Consider the following 21,727-nt stretch of genomic DNA (forward strand, 5'->3'; position numbering starts at 1 on the left):
TTCTACATCTGGTATGTAAAACTAAAGATAACTAGCACCAATGTTTATTCTGATGTACAGCAATCTTTTCTGTATTACAGATACAGCTTAAGATTTGTTTGTGTAAATCACAAATTTTTCCATATTGACACCTTTCTTCAAAAAATACCTGCATCAATTTTAAAATATATATTTTGCTAGAAGACTCAGCCGGAAAAAGCAACATCTTGTATTTCAAAAGGCTAGAATATGGTTAACTGATTTTCTTCCAAGAACTGAGGACATTTTGAATTATATTACTGACATACCATGTCCTCCTAGTTCCCCACACACACACAAACACACACACTAGGGGGCCCTGGGTTAGACTCACCGAACATTTCAGAAGATATTCCACAACTTTCTGCTCACCTTAAGGACTACCTTCTCCCATATGGTCATCTTTGGAGGCCTTGACATCTGAGGCTAGGCGACTTGCAACCACAGACACATAGAGCTGCCTTGGACTGAATCAGACCATCGAGCCATCCAGGTCAGTATCATCTACTAAAACTGGCAGAAGCTCTCCAGAATCTCAGTCAGAGGTCTTTCATATCACTTCAGAGATCTTTCATAACCTTCTAACTGGAGATGTCAGGGCTTGAACCTAGGACCTTCTGCATGCAAAGCAGAGGCTCTTCCACAGAGCCGCAGCCCCTGCCCTGAAACCCAAGAAAGGGTCTTCTCAGTTGTGGCATCAAATCTTTGGAACTCCCTTCCCCAAGAAGATTAATCTCTATCATTCTCTTCCGCCAGGAGGTGAAAATCTGGTTTGGTATGCCCCTCAATAATTGTTATTAACACTCTCCCTGGTTTTATTTATTTATTTAGGATACTTTTAACCCACTTTTCTCCATGCAAGATGGATCCTAAGCAGCTTAGGATGTACAAAATATATAAAAGACAATCAAATTCCACAGATATGCAGAATAAGACAATTTCACAATTACTACTTGCAATTAATGAACTAGTTCATAAGGGCAGAGCAGGTGGCAATAACTCTGCTCTTGATTAAGCAGTCTGTCCGCAAGAAGGCAGGCACTCCTTTCCTTCCCTCCCCTCCTCCTAGAAGGCAACTTTCTTTATAGTCCTAGGGGCTGGAGAGTAGGAGCAGAGCAGGTGGAAACAGCTCTGCCCTTGATGGAACAATCTCTCCCCAGTCAGCAGGCTCTCATCTCGGTTTTGATATAGTGTGCTTATATGTTTTTACTTAATGGTTTTAAATATTATCTTAAATGCTTTTAAAAATGTTCATATGTTTTAAAGTTTTGACGCATTGGGGACCCTATTTGGGTGGAAAGGTGAAATACAAATGTTTTAAATAAATAAAATATAGTACTGCAGGCTGAGTCATTGGGAGTCTGGAGAGCTTTCAGGGTTCTTTTTGGAGGGAGAGAAGAATTCTTGGGCTTTTAGCTCTGAGCTCCTGAACTGTGTGGAGAGACTCTGAGAACCTGTGTGTTCATACACTACCTAGTGTGTTTAAACCACTGGTTCCCAACCAGGGGTCCGTGGACCCCCACGCCCCGCCCACGTCCCGGCCGGGCTCGTCTGATGCCTCCCCCTCGCTCGTCCTCCTGTCTCCCGGCCGTTTGTGGGGAGATCCCTCGCTGTGCTCCTCTCTCGTCACGGCTTCCTAGAGGAGAGGGGACGTATTGGCAAGGGACCGGCTGGGCCTCGGTTCCCCCCGGCCCCCAGGCCGCTCACGCAGCCACCGTCCTCCCTCGCCACGATGCGACCGAAGGAGCGCTTGTTGGCGCGTGCCACCCTCCCGGCTCCTTCCGTCGGGGACGGAAGACGGCCCCCCGGGCTAGCCTCCAGGCATGGGCTGCCCCCCTGTGCAGTAAGTGTGCGGCGTTGTAGAGGGCCCGCGACGGAAGGGCTAACGGGGTTATTGGCCATTTGTGAATGGGAGGTTTTGCCTTGGATTTGCCACTCAGATGCATGTTTTCCCCATCCAGATTCTCAAAACTCTGCATGGGGGGTTATTGGCCATTTGTGAATGGGAGGTTTTGCCTTGGATTTGCCTTGCAATAAAAAGTTGTTCGTATCATTGAAAGCTCTGCTATTGTATTTTTCTTTTAAGGCAAAAGATGTTAATGTATGAGTTGTTTTTTCTAAACTAAAACCTCAGTATTCAGGTTAAATTGCCGCATTGGCACTCAGAATTTTTATTTTGAACCTTAGGGTCCCTGCACCAAACAAAAAAAGTTCTAGTGGTCCCTGGTCAAAAAAAGGTTGGGAACCACTGGTTTAAACCAAACCTGAGTGGTGACAAGGGGAAGATCGTGGTAGAGAGATAACCCTTTCTTCAGTCACTAGGTGGGAGGTGGCTCCTGAAATAGGGAGACTCCTGACTCAGTGTTTTGGGGGAGAAAGATTTGTTTCCACAAGAGGTGGGCAAATCTAAGGAGTGGGAAAGGTTGTGGATGGACCTCCCACTCTCTGGTATTCTGTGTGCTAGTGTAGTCTGAGTCCACACTGTGTATCTTGAGTACATGAATGTACTGAACAACATCTGAGTTTATTAGTCACTTGAAGAAACTTAAATGCCTGTAACCATCTAAGCTTTGTACCTTTCTTGAAGAAAAGCTATCAACCTAACAACCTTTCTGTAAATAATAAACTTCATTTTACATTCATACTTTTAAAATCAGCTTCATCCTCTAAGCCTCTCTATTTCACCTGGGGGGGGGAGGAAAGGGAAACTTTCTCCTCACACATTCAAGGGTGACAGACTGTGGGGTATAAAGAATATTGAAACCTCCTCTCACCTACTGGTAGCAGGAACATTTGTGAGGGTTTCAAAAAGGGGGAACAAGAAGCACCCCACCTCACACCAGTTTATCATATGAAGGTATATTTTCATTCAAAGAATCTTATATGCTCCAAAAAACAAAACTGAAACTGTTGTAATGTACAGCTCAAACAGCATTCTGCATAATAAAGCTATATTGGACTTATTACTGTTTGTGTAATAAATGGATACAGTTCTCTCTATGCAGGAAAGCAAGCAACAGCGACTCCAAGAATCTTATTAGGAATCCTGCTATTTAATTTGTTCATTTGAAATGAGGAGTAAACAGTAAAGATGCCAAGTTTGCAGAGGACATAAAATTATCCAGGATGATAAAAAACAAAGCATATTGTGAAGAGCTCCAAGAAGATCTCTTCAATCTGGGTGAACTGGGACATGAAAAATCTGATTACATGTAAAATATAAAGTGATACAAACTGGGCAAAAAAATCCTAAATTTACATTCATGCTGATAAGATTTATAACATCAATGACTACTAAGAGAGATCGCATGGTCATGGCAGACAGGTCACTGAAAATGTTGAGTGTGTGCACGAGTAGTGATTAAAAGAAATTCAATGCCAAAGATTACCAGGAAAGGAAATAAAAACAAAATAACCAGTAACATAATGCCTACAGTGTGGCTGCACTTAGAATAGCATGTACGGTTGGGGCAACCTCATCTCAAAAGAGATACAGTAGAGCTGGAACAGGTGCAGAAAAAGGACAGCCAAAACGATTAAGCAGTTCCCTGTGAAGAAAGGCTCGCGAGTCTCAAAACTTTTAGTTCTAGAGAAAAGAATGACAAAGGAGGGACATGACAGAAATTGGATATAGATTTTTCTCCCTCTCCCATAATGTTAGAACTTGGCGGGGGGGGGAGAGGAACTGATGGAAAATAAATCCAAGACAGATTAAATATTTTTGTGCAATGCATAATTAATAATAAATATGTTGATAGAAGATAGTTGACAAATATGGCCATTAATTTAGATGGCTTTTAAAAGGATAAGACAAATTCATGAAGGATATGCTTGCCAATGGCTGCTACTGGCAGTATGTTGCTGTGTTAAATCACAGAGCTTCCAAAATTTAAATATATAACAAATTGCAATAAAGTTTTTCAAACTCAGAATCTACTTCAATCCCAATATGTAACATTAAATACTTTTAATTATTTTTATTATATATCCTGTTTTTTACCTCACTCCCCTTCCTCATTGTTCAAGTATATAGAAAGGATAAACTCCGATTTGTCCAGCCACCCACATCTGGATGTCATGACAAACTGCAGTTTTATCAAAAACTTCCCAAATAAGGAAATCTTCAATCACATTCCATACATGCTGGGGGCAGGGAAGAGGAGGTTTGTTGTGCACAACCTCTTTTTGGCTAAAATGGCTGCATGTATGGAATTCTCTAGTACTGGGTATATCCTGTCAAGATTTTGTTCTATTTTTAAACTTCACCTCTTTCAGAACAGTTTTTCAAAAGGGATCAAGGGGGAGATCCGGGGAATTTCAGGGCAGTTAGCCTGCCATCGGTTCCAGGAAAATTAGTAGAAACAACTATTAAAGAATTATTAAACATATCCAGGAACAAAGCCTGCCGAAGGAGAATCGGCCTTATGGAGTTCTTCGAGCAGGTTTTATTTATTTATACCTTGTCTTTCTCCCCAATGGATGACCAAAACGGCTTCCATCATTCTCCTCTCCTCCATTTTAACAAGCATGTAGATAAGGTTGATCCAGTAGAAATTATATACTTGGACTTATGAAAGGCTTTTGGGATGGTACCTTACTGGAAGTTCTGATCCAGGAAGGTACCTTACCACTGGTCTGATCCAGTAGGGTTCTTATGTTCTTATAAAAACGAGAGCTCCCCCCAAAGGTTATTGGGGCAGTTCTCATCCATTGGGTCTGAAGTGGCATGTGTTGGTTCAGTTCACAAACCCAGTGGAACTGAGGTTGATCAAAACTGTTGGTCTGAAGGAAGAATATCTTTCTCTTGGGATTGGAGGTTGGATGTGCCCATACACACTAGAAACATCTTCCCAAGGGAAGCTTCATTTCTTTCCTTGTGTATAAACTGTTTATGGGAAGAAATCTAGTAATCTCCCAAAAATCTACTAATCTTTTTTGCCTCATACTGTAAGCATTTTTAATAAAGGTTTCTGAACCGTAATGGCAAAAGAAATGAAATGCAGAGTCTCATGTCCTTCCTACGAGGAATGTCTTCAGAAATCTCACTGGCAGTCATACACTTGTCCCATGAGCTGAATCCTGATCAACCTTCTCTCCATGGCAGCAAAGGGAGAACTGAGTAATGAGATGTGTCCCTCTCCTCTTCATGTAACCCAAAGGCAGGAAAAAACTTTACAATAGAGGTGGAACATGCCTCACACTTCAATAAGCTCGAGAACTTTCTGTTGCTGGCTTGCACATCCACAGTTCCCATGAGCAACAGCACATAAAATCATAACTCTGAACACTGGAATCCTGACTCTTGCAGCTTTCATTTGTCTTTGAATAAATGTCTACATGCGCGTGAGTGATATTTACAGTGGATGGGAATAGACAGCAGTATACCTCACATGACTACTTCTATTTAACATTTATTACAATGAACACTAATCACCTTTCACAGTTCCCTCTCTTCCAAACAATCCTAGATTTACGTCCCATTGTCTTTTCATTTGCCAACATTACCTCAATATAATACAGGCATTATTTCCTTCTTCCAAGCCCTACTTCACCACTCATGACAAAAAGCTTCATATGCTGCTTATATTTAAATATATTTGCACAGGTAAACATAATTTGCAAATCATGTTAGTGCAAGTGTACAAGTGTACAAGTAAACCAAGTGCCTAAGAATGAATCTGCAGGGAAGCTAACATTACAGCTTAAACTGCCATGGAACTGTCCATTATCCAATTGTATTTAGAATCATGACTCCCAACAGATCTAACCAAATATTAATCCCCATGAATGATGGCAATCTAAATCCAGGACCATACACATTGTACTGACAGTACACCACAGACAGCCCAATCCTGAAGGGGGGGTAGATCTGTGGTAGCCAGGCGCAGCACAGCCGCACCACCTCTTCACAGGCTTCCTGGCCATCATGGAGGCAAAAAAAGGTTAAAACTTTAAAAACTAAAAAATGGGGGAAATCTCCCATTGCCTAACACAGAGCCGCACCACCAAAAAAAATGGCACAGCACTGCCTCAGCATGAGTGGGCGTTCCCAGGGCGAAAGGGGTGAAGAAGCTGCCTAATAGCAGCTTCTGCCCCAGGAACCCTCCCCCCTCACCCGCCCAAGCTGGTGCAGGCTTTCCCTTCTGGAAAAGCCCTGCCAGCATGGCTGCACTGGCGGCAGGGGCTGGCAGCTCCTGGACGCTGGCGTGTTTGCCCCCGCACTGGCGTAGGTGCCACCTTATTCCGTGATAAGTTGGCACCTATGCCAGTGCAGGGTCACACTAGCTCCTAAGGAGCTTCAGCCCGTCCTTCAGGAATGGGGTTTAAATCAGCATTTATCAGAATTATTACTCCTTAGATCCTAACATTTCATATCCATTCATGTTCAGTGAAAGAGATTTCTATAATTTCTTGCAATTTACATTTTATATACTGAAATTGGGACATATACCATTAATGAATTCCACAGTGGCTGATTATATGAACAGTCTTCTTCCACAATTAAAACATAACAGCATATTAATTTTCATTAACTTCCAATAAAGGTTTTACAAAGAATTTCCAAACCAAAAATAAAGGATTTAGACCACCAGGATACATTATCTGAGAAGTCATGCTTTCACACATCACAGAGGCAATTTAAAATGCATAATGAAGACGCATACATATATAAGTACTAGAGAATGTACCTTAGAAGGAAGACAAGCACTTACCGATTTTTTTAATTCAGAACCGCTTTCGGAATCTGTTTCTGAGCTGGAGTCTGAAGAACTTTCCTCAGGTGAGCTATATTCTGAGTTTGAAGAACTTAGTACTTTTTTAGACTTCATTTTGTTTTCTTCTGTGTCTCCAGAGTCACTAAACATAAAATAAACATCCACTATTAAACTCCACCCAAAAGTGTTTGATCTATAAAAGAAACTGAACGATAGGCAGGAACTCTCCTTGGCATTCTTTATTAATAATATTTTCAAAAACTAGCACTTTTGAGGATTGGTTTACAACTCACAGGACAGTGAATAGTATCGCAAGTTCGGATGGGCTCCCCCTTTCCTCCCCCCTTGAGCACTCTCTCTCTCTTACATATCTTGACACTACACCAGCGTGGTGTAGTGGTTAAGAACGGTGGTTTGGAGCGGTGGAGTATGATCTGGAGAATAGGGTTTGATTCCCCGCTCCTCCACATGAGCGGTGGAGGCTAAGCTGGTGAACTGGGTTTGTTTCCCCACTCCTACACACGAAGCCAGCTGGGTGACCTTGGGCTAGTCATTCTCTCTCAGCCTTACCTACCTCAGAGGGTGTCTTGTTGTGGGGAGGGGAAAGGAAGGTGATTGTAAGCCAGTTTGATTCTCCCTTAAGTGGCAGAGAAAGTTGGCATATAAAAACCAACTCTTCTTCTTCTTACTACTGTAACCACAGTTTGCTATGAGGTCCAAATCGGGGGAATGGGGGTGGTGGTGGTGGGGAGATGGAGCAGCATAGCATATAAACCCATAGCACATTCGATGATATGTCCAGAATGTCTGAACCAGAACCATTTGTTATGCCCTACCCGACACTTACTAAATAAATTAACCCAGACAGTGGATTGTGCTCTTTTCCCTAAAACTTGCAGCATACCCCTAAAGAAAAAGCACAACCACACAACCCCTGATAAGTTTTTCCAGGTTCCTTCCCACCCCATTTAATTGGCTCTTGTCTTTGCTGCCTCAGGTGTAATGACCCTTCCAATAAAGGGGTGAGGCTGATTAGAACTTGGGTCAGGGCCTTTTGGGTTGTGGCCTTATAAAACCAGTCATCCTCTGAGAGCTGACATGGTAGCCCATGTACAAACAATACAAACATTTTACTTAAGCTTCCTTTTATAGTGTAGCTGATCAGATTCTCAATGTATTGCTTTGAGGACACGAGAGGACAGAAACCTCTATGGATCCTATATGACCTGTGTCACATTTTAAAAGAGGTAGCCCAGTGAGTGGTGGGCATGATGGAGGAAGCAAGGAGATGGAGGAAGCAAGGAGATGGGTCTATGAAACATTTTAAATCAAAGGGGCCATTCCCAGGTTGCTAAAGTTGAAAATCTCTGTCACAGACTGTACATCTTGCAGATGCTGGTGAAAAGGTGAAGGTTTGAGGTCCATGATAACTTTAAATCAAAATGTGGATTCCTGGGTTGCTAAAGTCTGAAAACCACTAATATAATCTGTTACATCTTCATTCAACTACATTAGTGCATGGATACAAACTACAACCATAGCTTTCAGGTACAGTGACTGAACAAAGCATGTGTAGAATAAAACTAAAATGTTAATTATCAGGGGGGAAATATCTTTAGTAATGAGACTAGATACTTTTGCTAAGTTTCTAAAGAAACTGAGTACTATACGATACTAGTATTGCCAGGAACAGTGTTTTATAGGCAAGAATAATATGAGAATGTTAATATACAGTCAGCAATTAAAAAATTCAAATCCATTTATAGCCTCAAAACACCTTTCTATATACATTGTTAAAAGTGCCTCTATGCATTTTCCCCTCAAATTCACCTCTAATCTCTCCACAAGAAGGAGAGTCAAACAGTTGCATTAGTTCCGGAAAATATTCATTGTAAACTCAAAATTCCTTCAGTGAAAGAAAACTGCTTTCAATAAACAAAATTTTCCAATTTTAAGATATGGTTTTGTAGGGCAAACTTATTTCATTATTCAGTTGAGAAAGGTAATCATTGTTTACCTTACTGCTTAGAGTTTCAGATGTTAATCTAATGAAAAAAATTTACTGGTAACTAGCTTTTTAACTTTGCAATGATGAAAAGCCTGTATTAATTTAACCTACAGATTTCATTTGTTCTGAACAGGAAAAACAATATAAATCACTTTTAAAATCATTAAATCCTGACTTAAATTAATAAAGTCATAATTAGGGCATTATGCTGTGTTTGTTATGGAAGTGGCAGGGCGAGCTGCTTTAATTACTGCCTGTAATAAAAGGAGCAGAGTGCGTACTGCGCCCCAATCAGCGCTGTCAGCCACGACTGAGCTGAGCTGCAAACTCATCAAGTGAGCTGGCAGCCGGCTGCAGAGCAAAAGGGCGATCGTGTCTGCAGAGGCCACTTGCTGGGAGAAGTGGGAGAAACAGATTCAGACAATCCAGGGTATTAGCCCCAATTACTTAAAATTTTAATGATATTTTAATACATGTTAACTCTGTTGGTAATAGGCAATCTTAAAAAGCCCTAACACTTAAAGCAGATTCTGACCGTCTCCCTTCACAGCCCTTGCCTCCAATATCTGGATCATAATCCTTTTAGTGTAACATTATTTAGGGGGAAATCAATTGCCTTTGTTTCATAATGGCAGAATATAGAAGGGTTTAATTTTAGCCCTCAGCAAAATTGCTGTATAAGGTAATTAAGTTTAAGTGGCATGATAACTGTTCAGCCTCCCAAGGTTATGCTAATATACACTGCTGGCCGCCTAAAATTTACTCAACAAAAGTTAAATCAAACAGATTTGCTCAACATTCTTGTGCTGTATATAATCTGGGGAAATGTAGTATTCTTCACAAATGAACAATACAAAGAACATTATTCAACATGTTTGTCATTACAGGGAAATAGCAGTGTCAGGTTTATATCTCCAGCATGCATATCTGCTATCTGTTACAATGAAGCCTCATACATACCTCTTTGTACCAGCAGCCCCTTGTCTAGCAGCCCCTCTTCTGGACTTGGATTGCCTCTTGCTTTCATCTTCGCTAGAAGAACTCACACTGCTGTCAGCACTGCTGCTTTCTCCTCCTTCCTTTTTTTCTTGCTCACTATCAGATTCACTTGCTAGAATGCAAAAATACAAGGAATATTTGTGATCAATACCTGATATTAAACGAGTCTAGCTAAAAGTGAGTAAGTAACTTTATCGTAACACTACTTGAGTAACTTTATCATAATACTACTTGATATGTCATAATAGCATTTAAGTAACTTCATCATAATACTGAAGTAACTTGATATTCCAGCGCCTTCTAGGAACTGAAACTGGACAGTGTAATGCTTTTTCCATACTGTACAACAATGTATTTGTTAAAACCTTGAGTACTTATCTGAGCTAGTTTCATAAGAAGAAAAAAGCAAATTAGACCTCACCTACTACATCCTCTACCTCTTCTCTGTTTCTCTATCATCTTAAATATTTACTATTTAATGTATTCCTGAACACACATCCAGAGATGACAATTTAATCAGCAAGTTATTCATTTTCTAATCGGCTGGAAAATGTTTCTAACATCTAAGTTGAAGGTACACTTTTCCAGTTTCAGTCCATTGCTTCGAGTTATAATCCTTAATCTTTAGTAAATCTTCTCTTCTTACATCATCAGTTTTCAGAGGAGTAACCCGGTGGGGTTTCAAAATATATCCTTACTGTACTTATATACCTGTGTCTATATTTACTTGATTGTTCATTGCATACACACAAAGCTGATTCATTACATTCAAATGCTGGATTTGAGAGCCCAGACTGACAATGCTAGCAATATAAACACAAGCAAGGAAAGGCTTATATTACTTTTAAGTGTTTAGGTTTTAGAAACTACCGTATTTTTCGCTCCAAAAGACGCACTTTTTTCCTCCTCAAAAGTGAGGGAAATGTCTGTGCGCCTTATGGAGCAAATGTGTGTGAATCAGGCCCCGGGGAGAAGGGCAAAGCTGCCTAGGCAGCGCAGAGCAGTTTAACCTCCCCCCCTCCCCCCGCGCTTCCCGGTCCCGAAGCTCAGCTGTTGGGCGCAGAGCAGTATAAATACCCCCCTGCCCGGCTTCCAGGGACTCCCTGGAAGCCGGGCCGGGAGGGGAGTCTTGAAAGTGCTCTGTGCTGCCTGGGATGGCAGCGCGGAGGAGTTTAAAGACCCCCCCCCCGGGCTTCCAGGGAGTCCCTAGATGCCGGGTGGGGGGGGGGTCTTGAAAGTGCTCTGCGCTGCCTGGGATGGCAGCATGGAGAACTTTCAAGACCCCCCGCCCGGCTTCCAGGGACTCTGCTTTAAAGCCTCCTCTAAAAACTTGTTTTCTCCTCCTCTAAAAACTAGGTGTGTCTTATGGTCAGGTGTGTCTTATGGAGCTAAAAATACGGTACATATTTTAAACAGGAAGATTAAATTTTAGCTCTGTGACTGTTTGAAAAAATATTTGGTGAAGTACATAAAAGTAATGTATTCTACAACTGAGTTACTCCACAAGAAAAATGACTTCTTGTTAGGCTGATACATATAAACAAAGTAAAGGCATCAGTAAGAATAAATGAAAGTAATCTGGCACCTGATAAATGACAACTCTCAAATATATATATACAGTCATGCATATATGTTCACAAACATATAAAGCATTGAGAATATTTTCAACAAGAGCTGAACCTCTAAAAGCATCTCTTAATATTCCTATTCAATTTTGAATGTATTTTTGTTTTTCATGTTGATCAAAGGCTGCTATCTACACTGCTGCAAAGGAATTGCTGCAAACAAAACAAAGCTGCCTAGCACATTACTGTATGCTTCTTCCTGGTAAATCCTCCAATGGACCACTGGCATGGAGAATATGCCAGGCTAAAATGGTGAGGCCTCAAATAAATCACTACTGCATGAAGCTCTTGCTATGTAGAAATGGTTTTGAATAGCTAAGACACTACTGAAATAATGTATAAGATACTCAAATATACCCACCATGAGCCAAGAGGAAAAACAGTGGATAAGAATTTTAATTAATAAATAAATGTATGTAGCCTGACAATATCTAGGAATAATCTATTCCTTTTATTGTGGATATGATCTATGGGTTGGATGAAAGAGACCACATGTGGAATTTTGCTATTCTCTCCACCAAAAAGGGTCTAGGGCAGTTTAGAACAAAAGTCTAAAACTACCCTAGACAACATGGGCATACATTGACTGCTTAAACTGACAGCATAATTGAAAACTTTCTGCTGAACTCTAGCTTAAAACAAGCCATGTAGTTCTTTAAGATAAAATGCCAGTGTCCACATCTGCTGACTTGGCTGACAAAAAGAGAGATAGATTTGAGATTCAGTGGAATTTGGATACAAATCATGGGCAAAAGCATAGAGATGGAAGTACTAGTAAAACACACATCATTTTGTTCCCACTTTGATTAGGGAAATCCATCAATTCCAAGTGAATCATGTGAAGCCAGCACTCCCCAGTATGGGGGAAAAGTGGGAAAATATGGTGGGTGGCGCCAGCCATGATTGGTGGTTCACACTGTAACCTTGGCAGTGCAAGGAAACTGCCATGTAATGATGATGCCACACCTATCATATGGAACAATAAAATCAACAAAAGTCAACAAAAGCTATAGCAAACACACCAAAAAGCTGCAAAAGATTGAACTGTAAATCTCAAAACCACACAAAAGGCCTACAAGAATGCACACTAAGCAAAATTTATGGAGCACAGTATAGTGATAAGACTGTCAGACTATGATCTAGAACACAGGTTTGAATCCCCACTCTGCCATGGAAACCCGCTGGGTGAACTGGACTGGTCACTCTCTCTCAGCCTAATTCATATCACAGAGTGGTTGTTGGGAGGGTAAAATGATGTTATAAGCTGCTTTGGGGCCCCACAGGGGAGAAAAGCAGGGTATAAATATCTGAGTGGCTCAATGCTAGAGCATCTGCTAGTCATGCAGAAAGTCCCAGGTGATGTGAAGGACCTCTGCCTAAGACCCTGGAGAGCCGCTGCCAATATGAGTAGACTATACTGATCTTGATGGACCAATGGTCTGATTCAGTATAAGCCAGCTTCATGTGTGTTCATATGAATAAAAGTTGTGCTGTAATTATAACACAACCATGAAGGACACTTTACTGGGTTTAAGTTCATTGAATAACATGGGAATTACTTCTAAGTAGATATTTCTGGGATCATTTCCTACGTTTATTACATTAATGGGCAACTATTCAGAGCACCTGTTACCAAGATGGTTGTACTTTATTTATAACCTGCCTCACCTTTTTATTGCAAATAATTTAATCTCAAGTTTATCAGTTATCCATTCGTTTGACTCCAGAAGAGGATAATGTTAGCCAATGGAACAACATGCAGATGGATACAACCTGTATAGTTCTCTGTAATCATTCTGTATGAACACATACCACTATCACTACTGCTTGAAGAGTCATCACTTTCGTCTTCTGACCCAGAGTAGAACTTTTCAACAGGTTTTTCTTTCTTTGCCTTCCCTAATATTGAAGTCCACTCTTTTGCCTGTCCATAAATGTAAAGCCATAGACAATTAAAATTATTATAGAAATTCAGAACATTATATTCATACCAGTTAATACTACACTGCTGTCTTTTTGTTGACCTGGCACAAAGGAACAGAGCATTGCCTTGCAGAAGCAAACTAAAAACCAAAGGAATAAGTAAGGAGAACTGTACTTCATAACCAATTCAGAAATACAGTTGTTGATAGCCAGGGCCAGTTTGCTGTTCAAATGACCCAAGTAATTTCTAGGGGCAATGTTCTTGGAGCCAATCTGACCTGGTGGTATGACATGGGGGAAAAGGCGAGTACCTTTGCACACATGCTGCTGCCACCAAAGTGGACTGCGGAGGCACTACCTCTGGAGCCTGAAATATGCTTTGAGCAGCCTCTATTTATAATAAATGATTCATCTGACTTGATTGCCAAGGCTCTCAACCAGCCAACAGAAATTATTTGTGCAGGTACCGCAGGAAAAGCTAAAATGTCATAACTAAATGCTGCCACATCTGCCCCAATTCCAGCCATGTTTTGAATAAGCCAGCAGAACCCCTTGTTAACCTTCAAGTACCCCATAAGCATTTGCCTCTTAAGTAGTGAGAAAGCAGATTTGCCACTGTGGGGCCATTTCCAGGCATATGGATGGTGGTGGTAGTAATTCACTGAGGCAATTATCCTGGTGCAGCCACTAATTTATTTCTGGTGTTTGTGAAACCTCATCAACCACAAGATATTCAACTTCAACTGGGAATCGGGCATTAGCATCTACAGTTATTCAAATAGCAGCAAAAAAGGTGCCAGCAGGGTGAATGAAAGGAGATATGCGTTAAGAAGATTCACAGAGCATCACCAGAAGAATATGAAGAGACTCAAAATATTTAACAGCAGAAAGGACTTATTTGCATTAGGACACATTATCCATTGAATGTTTTTTGAAGTCTCTGTGAGAAAAGTGAAATATTTTTTTTCTAAATATACAGATATACAGATTTCCATCTCCCAAATTATTATTATTTTGAAAAGTCAACATACCGACTCAATTACTTCTACATTTCTTACGGAAGGGTCAGGTGCAATCTCTGGCCAATTAGACAACTCCAGATAGCCATTGGCTTTCATGTTCAGAGTATGAGATAAAGTACCAAGCTGGAAGTGCTCCCTATCTATTGGGGAGGAGAATGGGGAAGAGAAAGAAGTGAAAAATATACAGACATGAGTGCTATATCACAAAGAGCAATCTTAATCAGGACAAAAAGGTAATTGGCGTTACATTACCTCAAATGTCATGGAATAAATATAAACTAGGAAGCTCTTCATAGGTCAAAAAACTGATTCCAGTCCATAGATTACAATAATCTCCCCCATAATGGTCAATAAAAAAACTAATCAGTCAGTGTGTTTAGAGGTGTTGCTCTGAAATGTAGCTTCTCTAAAAATTACTTTACTGTGAATATTAAGAATGACAGCACAGTTAAATAATCCATATACATGTCTTGGCACAAACACATCCAGAATTTTAATAGTTGTTCCTTCAGAAAAAGAGTTGCTTTCAGAGTTTAAAGCAGAATTAAAATACTAAGTATCGGAAAATTCAGAAGGGGGATAAGTAATATAATAAAAGCAGTAATTAAGGTGATAACTTTTTTAAAAAAATGGGTGTGGGGGACAATGGAGGGAGGACAATGCTGTAGTATCAACTTTAAAACTGGTAATAGGAAGAAAAAAAGCCAGTAACTGGTGTATAACCAAAACTAACAGAATTTGGGAAGGGCATTGTTTCACAATCAAAGTTTTAGTTAAAAGTTATTCTTAAGGTTATAAATGTCTTGTGAGTGTCTGAAGACCTATTTAAATAATGTTTAGTGCAGGAATTTAAGTTTTCATACTGATACCTAATTTTATAAGCTAAACTTGATTACCAGGTTTATAATAAGCATCTAAGCAAAGAACATGCATATTGACCACTTCCTCTTAAAAGGATGAAAAGCTAAGATCTTTTTACTCATACACAAATGTTTAAGCTAACTATTTATCATTTAGCAACATGAGATTTGGCAACTTAAATATATAAACTACAAATCTAGATATCTTCTATTAAGACTTGGTTAAAAAATCGACTGACATACCTTTAAAAGGCGACTCAAGCACTGGGGCAGGCTTCTGTGCCAGAAATATTTTTTTGGCATATTTGCTTAAAGCTCCACTCTTCTCGTTTGGAACAATAAGCTGCCTAATAAATCTTGTACGGTCTCTGATGTCGTAGCTTTGATCATACTTGCCGAGATTTAATATGTACTGGGTAAGCAATTTTGTCTGTGAAAAACAGGACAAGAAGAAAATACAAGTTATTTATGATTATTGATAACTCTGGATAAACATATTTAAAGAGGTAATAAAAATGAATGGTTATGTCAAACAAATGTTGTTCCATAGGGAATATGCATTTCTAAAGCAGTAAATGGAATTTTGAAGCCAAAGCACATGTCCTCTTCTGTATTGGGGAGGTGAATGCTGAGTACTGAGAAGCAGCCATGTGCTAGATTATTAAACTGCTGAAGTGGAAAGAAAGGCATCATTAAAAAAATAATCATATATGGCAAACCCGCTGAAGGGCCTACGTGAGGATAATGAATGTGGAAATACAACTAAAAACATGGCACTCAAAACTTAATCGGAAAAATATGCAGGACATCAAAACATCAGAGGGTATTAGGAGGCTGGCAAACTGCTTCTGCTGAGGTGTGTTTTATGAAGAGATACTGTCCCTGGCATAAGCAGTGTCTGCACTCTGACTGCACTCAGTTACTTTACTCTGAATTATGACCCATTAAAGCAGACACATGAATCACTGAACTGGATTACTGCAAATTATTTGCAGTGCATTTAGCTGTTACTTTTTCATAAAAGCAAGCTGCTGATGCCCTCTAAAAACCAGGATAAAAGACTTCTTCCATTTTCCCCCTCACAGCTTAAAGCTTCTGGTAATATTGGTCATTTATTTATATACATAAAAGCAAGTTATATTATCACAGCTTTTTACAACATAACCAGATTCCCTAATTTGATTTGTGGGAATAATTATTATTAAAACAACTCAATGCAGGTTATGTTTAATTGTTGGAAAACAAAAAAACTGGAAAAGTATGAATAGTCTTCATTTTGTTGGACAAAGCGTATAGAAATATGGAATAGATACAAAGATCAAAACACTGCTTAATACATAAATTTAATATTATATTTATTCTGTATAAAGAAAAGCAGCAAGTATTGCTGAAGCTAATAAACCTTCACAAAAATACATTGCTTCAATACTTAAAATTAAATCGATGTGTAAGCATTTTTTCCAAAAAGATTTACACTTTAAAAGATAATCTTCTTGAATATTTTTTTCTATAAAGGGCATTGTTATACTTTCATTACTCTATAATTATGCTTCAAGATGTTACATGCAATACACTAGAATGGTCATATTTCTTTGACACTATCAAATGGCCAAGGAAAAACCTATCATTTCAATAGACTTCACTCAATTTGAAATTCAGTTCTACAAATGGATAATTCTATCATTCTCCAGAATGTTGTTCTGAATTATTTGTTTAGTAATTACAAAATATTAAGGCTAGATGGGAATCTGAGAGACCACAGAAGATTGTACAAACAACAATTATCACACCCACTAATTCTTCCATGATTGCTAGTACTACTGATGCCAGACACTGTTCTTAGGAGTTCCTGCCTATTTCTCTAACAAAGTATATACAGCTAAGCTGCTAAGTTGGGAAACTTTTCGCTTTGAAACAGAATCATTTAATTTGGGTCAGATGTCATGCTGATCAAAACAGTGTATACAGCCAACTCAAATCTGTCCTCATTTGGCAGTGGTGGCAATTTTTCAAAATGACTTCTAAATGGCTAGATTTCAAATAAGGCAATATTTAACCTGAAATGTCAACAAATATTCAATAACACTCTGAACCATCCACTGGTTATAAAAAGGAACACGATTGGTTCAACTATGTAGAAACACTGTTGCCCCAAAACAACCTTGAGTAAGATGATCCAATGATGTGATTCATACTTGGTTGTTTTACATTTGTTCTCCATCCAAACATGGTAATCTACCACTGTTCAGGCTACCTGTTAATGCTGCATCAATGGTTTTGCAAGCAATGAATATTAAGAAAGTGGCAAGACACCTGACAGACTCCAGTTGATACAACCATTTCTTCTTTCCCATTCAAAATTCAATTCTGTAGACAACTGCAGCTACATACTGTATAATATGCTGGCATTATGTCTGGTGACCTTCATAAAACAATGGCAGTTTCCAAGTCATAGGTGTCTGGCTGTTGAGAAGTTATTGGATAAATGTTTCAGTCAATGCTGTGGTAGTAGGCATTGGTATAGTCCATGCCTCCCATGTAACCCCAGTTAAACATGCTCATGCACTGACAGCTGCTGCTTTGTACATTCCGATAAAATGAGCATACAAATAAAATATTGCGCTGTATTCAGTAGTCATGCTAAGCAACAATGTTAGTGCAGAATCCTGGCTCACAAAGAATAAACAAACTCTAGTTCAGCCAGTTTCAATTCTGTCATTCATGTGTTATGGGGTCCTAGGGTTTCAAACCAGGACTCCTTAAACAAACTCTGCATGAAAGGGGGGGGGGAGAGAACATGGGTATGAGAAACAAGCTGTGTTTATGTCTGTCACAGCAAACTGTGGCCCAACTTAACATCTAAGTGCAATCATTAAGTTTTCTGGTGAGCTTCCTAGGTGCAGAACATCTCAAGAGATCTCTACAGTCTGCCTTCTGATTTAAGGCTGGAAAACCAGAGTTTTTTAAGAGCCTGATTCCAGATTTCATATTGGGCAAAGACAAAGGGATATTTTTGTGCTACCCTTTGTTTACTGGTGCATACAAAAGAATTTAGAGACAGAACAGCTGAGAAACATAAATTCAGAATATTTAGGAGTTGGAACTGATTTTGAAGAGGTGGATAATGCTTTACCAGAAGACATTTAGGATTTCCAAGATGTTGAGAGATTCAAAACAGATAAAAAGAAGTATTTCTTCACACAAAGCATAGCTAAATTGCAGAACTCACTACCCCAGGATGTGGTGATGGCTGCCAACTTGGAAGGCTTTAAAAGGGGAGTGGACATGTTCATGGAGGATAGGGTTATCCATGGCTACTAGTCAAAATGAATACTAGTCATGTTGCATACCTCCTCTCTAGTATCAGAGGAGTATGCCTATTATATTAGGTGCTGTGTAACACAGGCAGGATGCTGCTGCAGTCATCTTGTTTGCGGGCTTCCTAGGGGCACCTGGTTGGCCACTGTGTGAACAGAATGCTGGACTTGATGGGCCTTGGTCTGATCCAACATGGCTCTTCTTACACACTTATATTCTTATAAATTGTATTGTGTGACGTTATGACTAATTTGCTCACTTCCATTTTTGGCAATTTCCATGTTTAATGAGTCAAACGTCATCCCATCACCTGAGCAGTCAGTTTGGAAAAAGGTTGCCACTACTGAAAGGACAAATTCAAGTTGGCTCTTTGTCCAATCAGCTCAAAAAACTATATATTTCAGCTGACTGACCTACTATGATGCAAACAACTCTTAACAAATATTATTATTATTAAAAACAATTATTAGCTGCCTTTCTACCTCACAGTAACTCAGGGCAGCTTACAAAGTAAATAATAATACAATACAATACCCACCAGATGAGCTTCTTTGGTGGGATAGTCAAGAGGGCCTCTCCCTGTTATCTTAGTTTCTGGGAAAGAACACATGGGAAAAGATGGCCCTGCAGATACCCTGGACCCAAGTCATGTATGGCTTCAAAGTTCAAAACCAACACCTTGAACTGGGCTTGGGAGTGGATCAGACAGCAGTGTAATGGCTGTAATATTAGGTCACAAATATGACCTTTAACAGCCATTTCATAAGCTTCCCTGGATCACAAAGAAATGGTAAGATGCTTTCTACAGGAAGTGCTAGTAAGTTCTCTCTTTTTAACAGAATACTCCTACTTTAAGTTCTGCCTTTGACGTATTAAGAGAAATTTTTTCCCAATTGGAACTTAAAGACAAAACTCTTTCACAGTTATTTTATTCCTTCCTACTGTGTCTTCACAACTACTATGAGAGGAAGGCTGGGCTGAGAATGAGCCTAGGGTTGCTAACCTGGAAAAGCTGAGGAAGGGAAAGAGATTTGGGGATGAGACCCTCAGTGACCTAACAGAACAGTCCCACTTCTTTGATGACAACTTTTCTGCTGTTGTGGACAGTGAAAGGCTTAAGGTCAGAGGGTGTCAATCTGGGGAGAAGGGATTTGATCCCTCAGAAGGAACCCCTTCCTTGGGTGATGGATCAATATCTTCTCGTATTGACGATACCCCTTTGGGGTTGGGGGAAGGTGTCAAAGAGAGAATATATCTAATTTTCCAGCCTAAGGTTCTTTCTGCCTTTTGGAGGTGCACAGTATTCTTCCCCCATAGCAGCCTCTTTTCAAGGACAGGCTAGCTAGATTAGATCATGCATCTCAACTGGGAACCTAAAATGGGATGGGGAAATGCACTCATAGCCTGGAAAGTTCCATGAAGACAGCTCTATGATTGGTTGTTGAGATCAGGAGGTTAGGGCTAGCTTTCTCTATAAGTGTAGCTATTGAGAATAACCCTTTCACCCCCTCCCTCCCCTTTACTTCTCCTTGCAGCCAGAAGAAAGACACTTGTATTAAGCTCTGGAAACTTTATGCCTCAAGAAATTATGCTGCATTTGGACTTCAATAAGTAGATAGCTAGTTTGCTTTATTTTCTATGCATCCTGCTACCACTGAACTGTGTGCCTTGTTTTTAATTTTTTTAAAACTTTTTTCATTAAACCCTTAATTAGCTTTGTGGTGTGTGTTATTCAAGGAGTTTCTGGTACCAAACCCAGGTGAGCTTGCTTGTGTTACCACACCACAGTAAGGACAGCAGTCACAGCAGGTAGACTTTTAGTAGTGGGCAATTAGATTATTAGGAATATAGAAAGAGGTGTTTTGACTGCTTGATGACTTGCCTGCCTGGTATGAAGTTTGCAGACATCACATACTGTCTAGATAGGTTGACAGTGTTGGGAAGGAGTCACCAGTCGTGGTGCATACTGGCACCAGTGACACTGGGAAATGTAATTGTGTGGTCTTGGAAGGTGGCAGAACAGCTTTTAAACTAATCTCAGGAAGAAAGCTGACAGGAGCTGAGCCGTCTCCAGTTTGGGACAAGTCAGTCCAAGGAGATGACTGCGTAAACACTCAGGGTAATATTAAGAGGAGAACAACAGAACTCAGAAGTGAGAGTAGGATGGCAAAAGAGGGCCATGTGTGGCGACAAAAGAAGCGAGGGTTGCTGGAGAGGGAAACATGTTATAGGCATCTGTATGCCAATGCTAGGAGCTACACTTGCAGGGTAGCTTGCAGGGACCCTCCTTGCAAGAACCCCCAAGTTTGGTGAACATTGGGTCGGGGGGTCCAAAGTTATGAGGTCTAGAAGAGGTCACTCCTCCTGCCTCCATACACAAGCAGGAAGGTGAGAGTCAGATTCTCTGTTGGTTCGCTAACTGGCTAATGCTTGTCTATGGAAGAGGGAGGGGCTACCTCTCCAGAGCCCATAACACTGGACCCCCTGACCCAATCTTTACCAAACTTTGGGGTTCATGCAAGGAAAGTCCCTGAAAGCTACCCTGAAAATTTGGGACTTCTACTCCCAAAATTGCCCCCATAGGAGCTTCGCAAAAAATCTCTATTGGTTTATATTGTGAGAACTTTTAATCAGCCTACTTTCGCTACATAGACACAATCCTCCTAACACTTAATCAGGAGGAAGGCATCTTGAAGCTTGGGACTTTCAATAGTGGTGTCTCTCAATTTGGGTGGGAACTAGTATTTGTCCACCACATGTTGCAACACTTTGTGTCCGAAGTTTGCATCTGCTGAAAAGAATTAAGCTTGTAGTGTTTGATGAAGGTTGAGATGGAAGACCATGTAGCAGCCTTGCATATCTCTTCTACTGAAGCGTGATGGTCAAAGGCAGCGTCGGTAGCTGCACTTTGTATGGAATGTGCTGTGATGCTTGGAGGTATGGGAATGTTTCTGGCCTTGTAGGTTTGGAATATACACTGTCTAATATTATAGCTGATTGCTGACCTAGACATCTTCTTTCCCTTGTTCAGGGCCGTCAATTAAATGAATAAGGAGTTTGTTTTTCTGATGGTCTCCATATGCCTGATATATATCCGAAGCACCCTATGCAGGTCTTGTGTGTGCCACTCTTTGGCATTTTTCGGCCGTGGGCAGAGTGATGGTAAATTAATCTCTTGTCTTCAGTGTAAAAGTGAGTTAACTTTGGGAATAAAAGTGGGGTCCAGTCACAGAACCAC

General features: G+C 40.1%; 1 protein-coding gene across 1 annotated transcript in view; it reads right to left on the reverse strand.

Annotated features, from left to right (window-relative positions):
• Positions 1-21,727, reverse strand: part of AP3B1 (adaptor related protein complex 3 subunit beta 1) — a 201,387-nt gene that overhangs the window by 78,109 nt on the left and 101,551 nt on the right. The window contains exons 16-20 of the mRNA XM_056848189.1: positions 15,415-15,601; positions 14,321-14,451; positions 13,179-13,290; positions 9,738-9,853; positions 6,708-6,875 (exon numbers count right to left, since the gene is read on the reverse strand). Coding sequence (XP_056704167.1) covers positions 6,708-6,875; positions 9,738-9,853; positions 13,179-13,290; positions 14,321-14,451; positions 15,415-15,601 — 714 coding nt within the window. The remainder of the gene's footprint in view (positions 1-6,707; positions 6,876-9,737; positions 9,854-13,178; positions 13,291-14,320; positions 14,452-15,414; positions 15,602-21,727) is intronic.

Source organism: Euleptes europaea, chromosome 4 (assembly GCF_029931775.1).
Source record: "Euleptes europaea isolate rEulEur1 chromosome 4, rEulEur1.hap1, whole genome shotgun sequence".
NCBI classification, from domain to species: Eukaryota; Metazoa; Chordata; class Lepidosauria; order Squamata; family Sphaerodactylidae; genus Euleptes; species Euleptes europaea.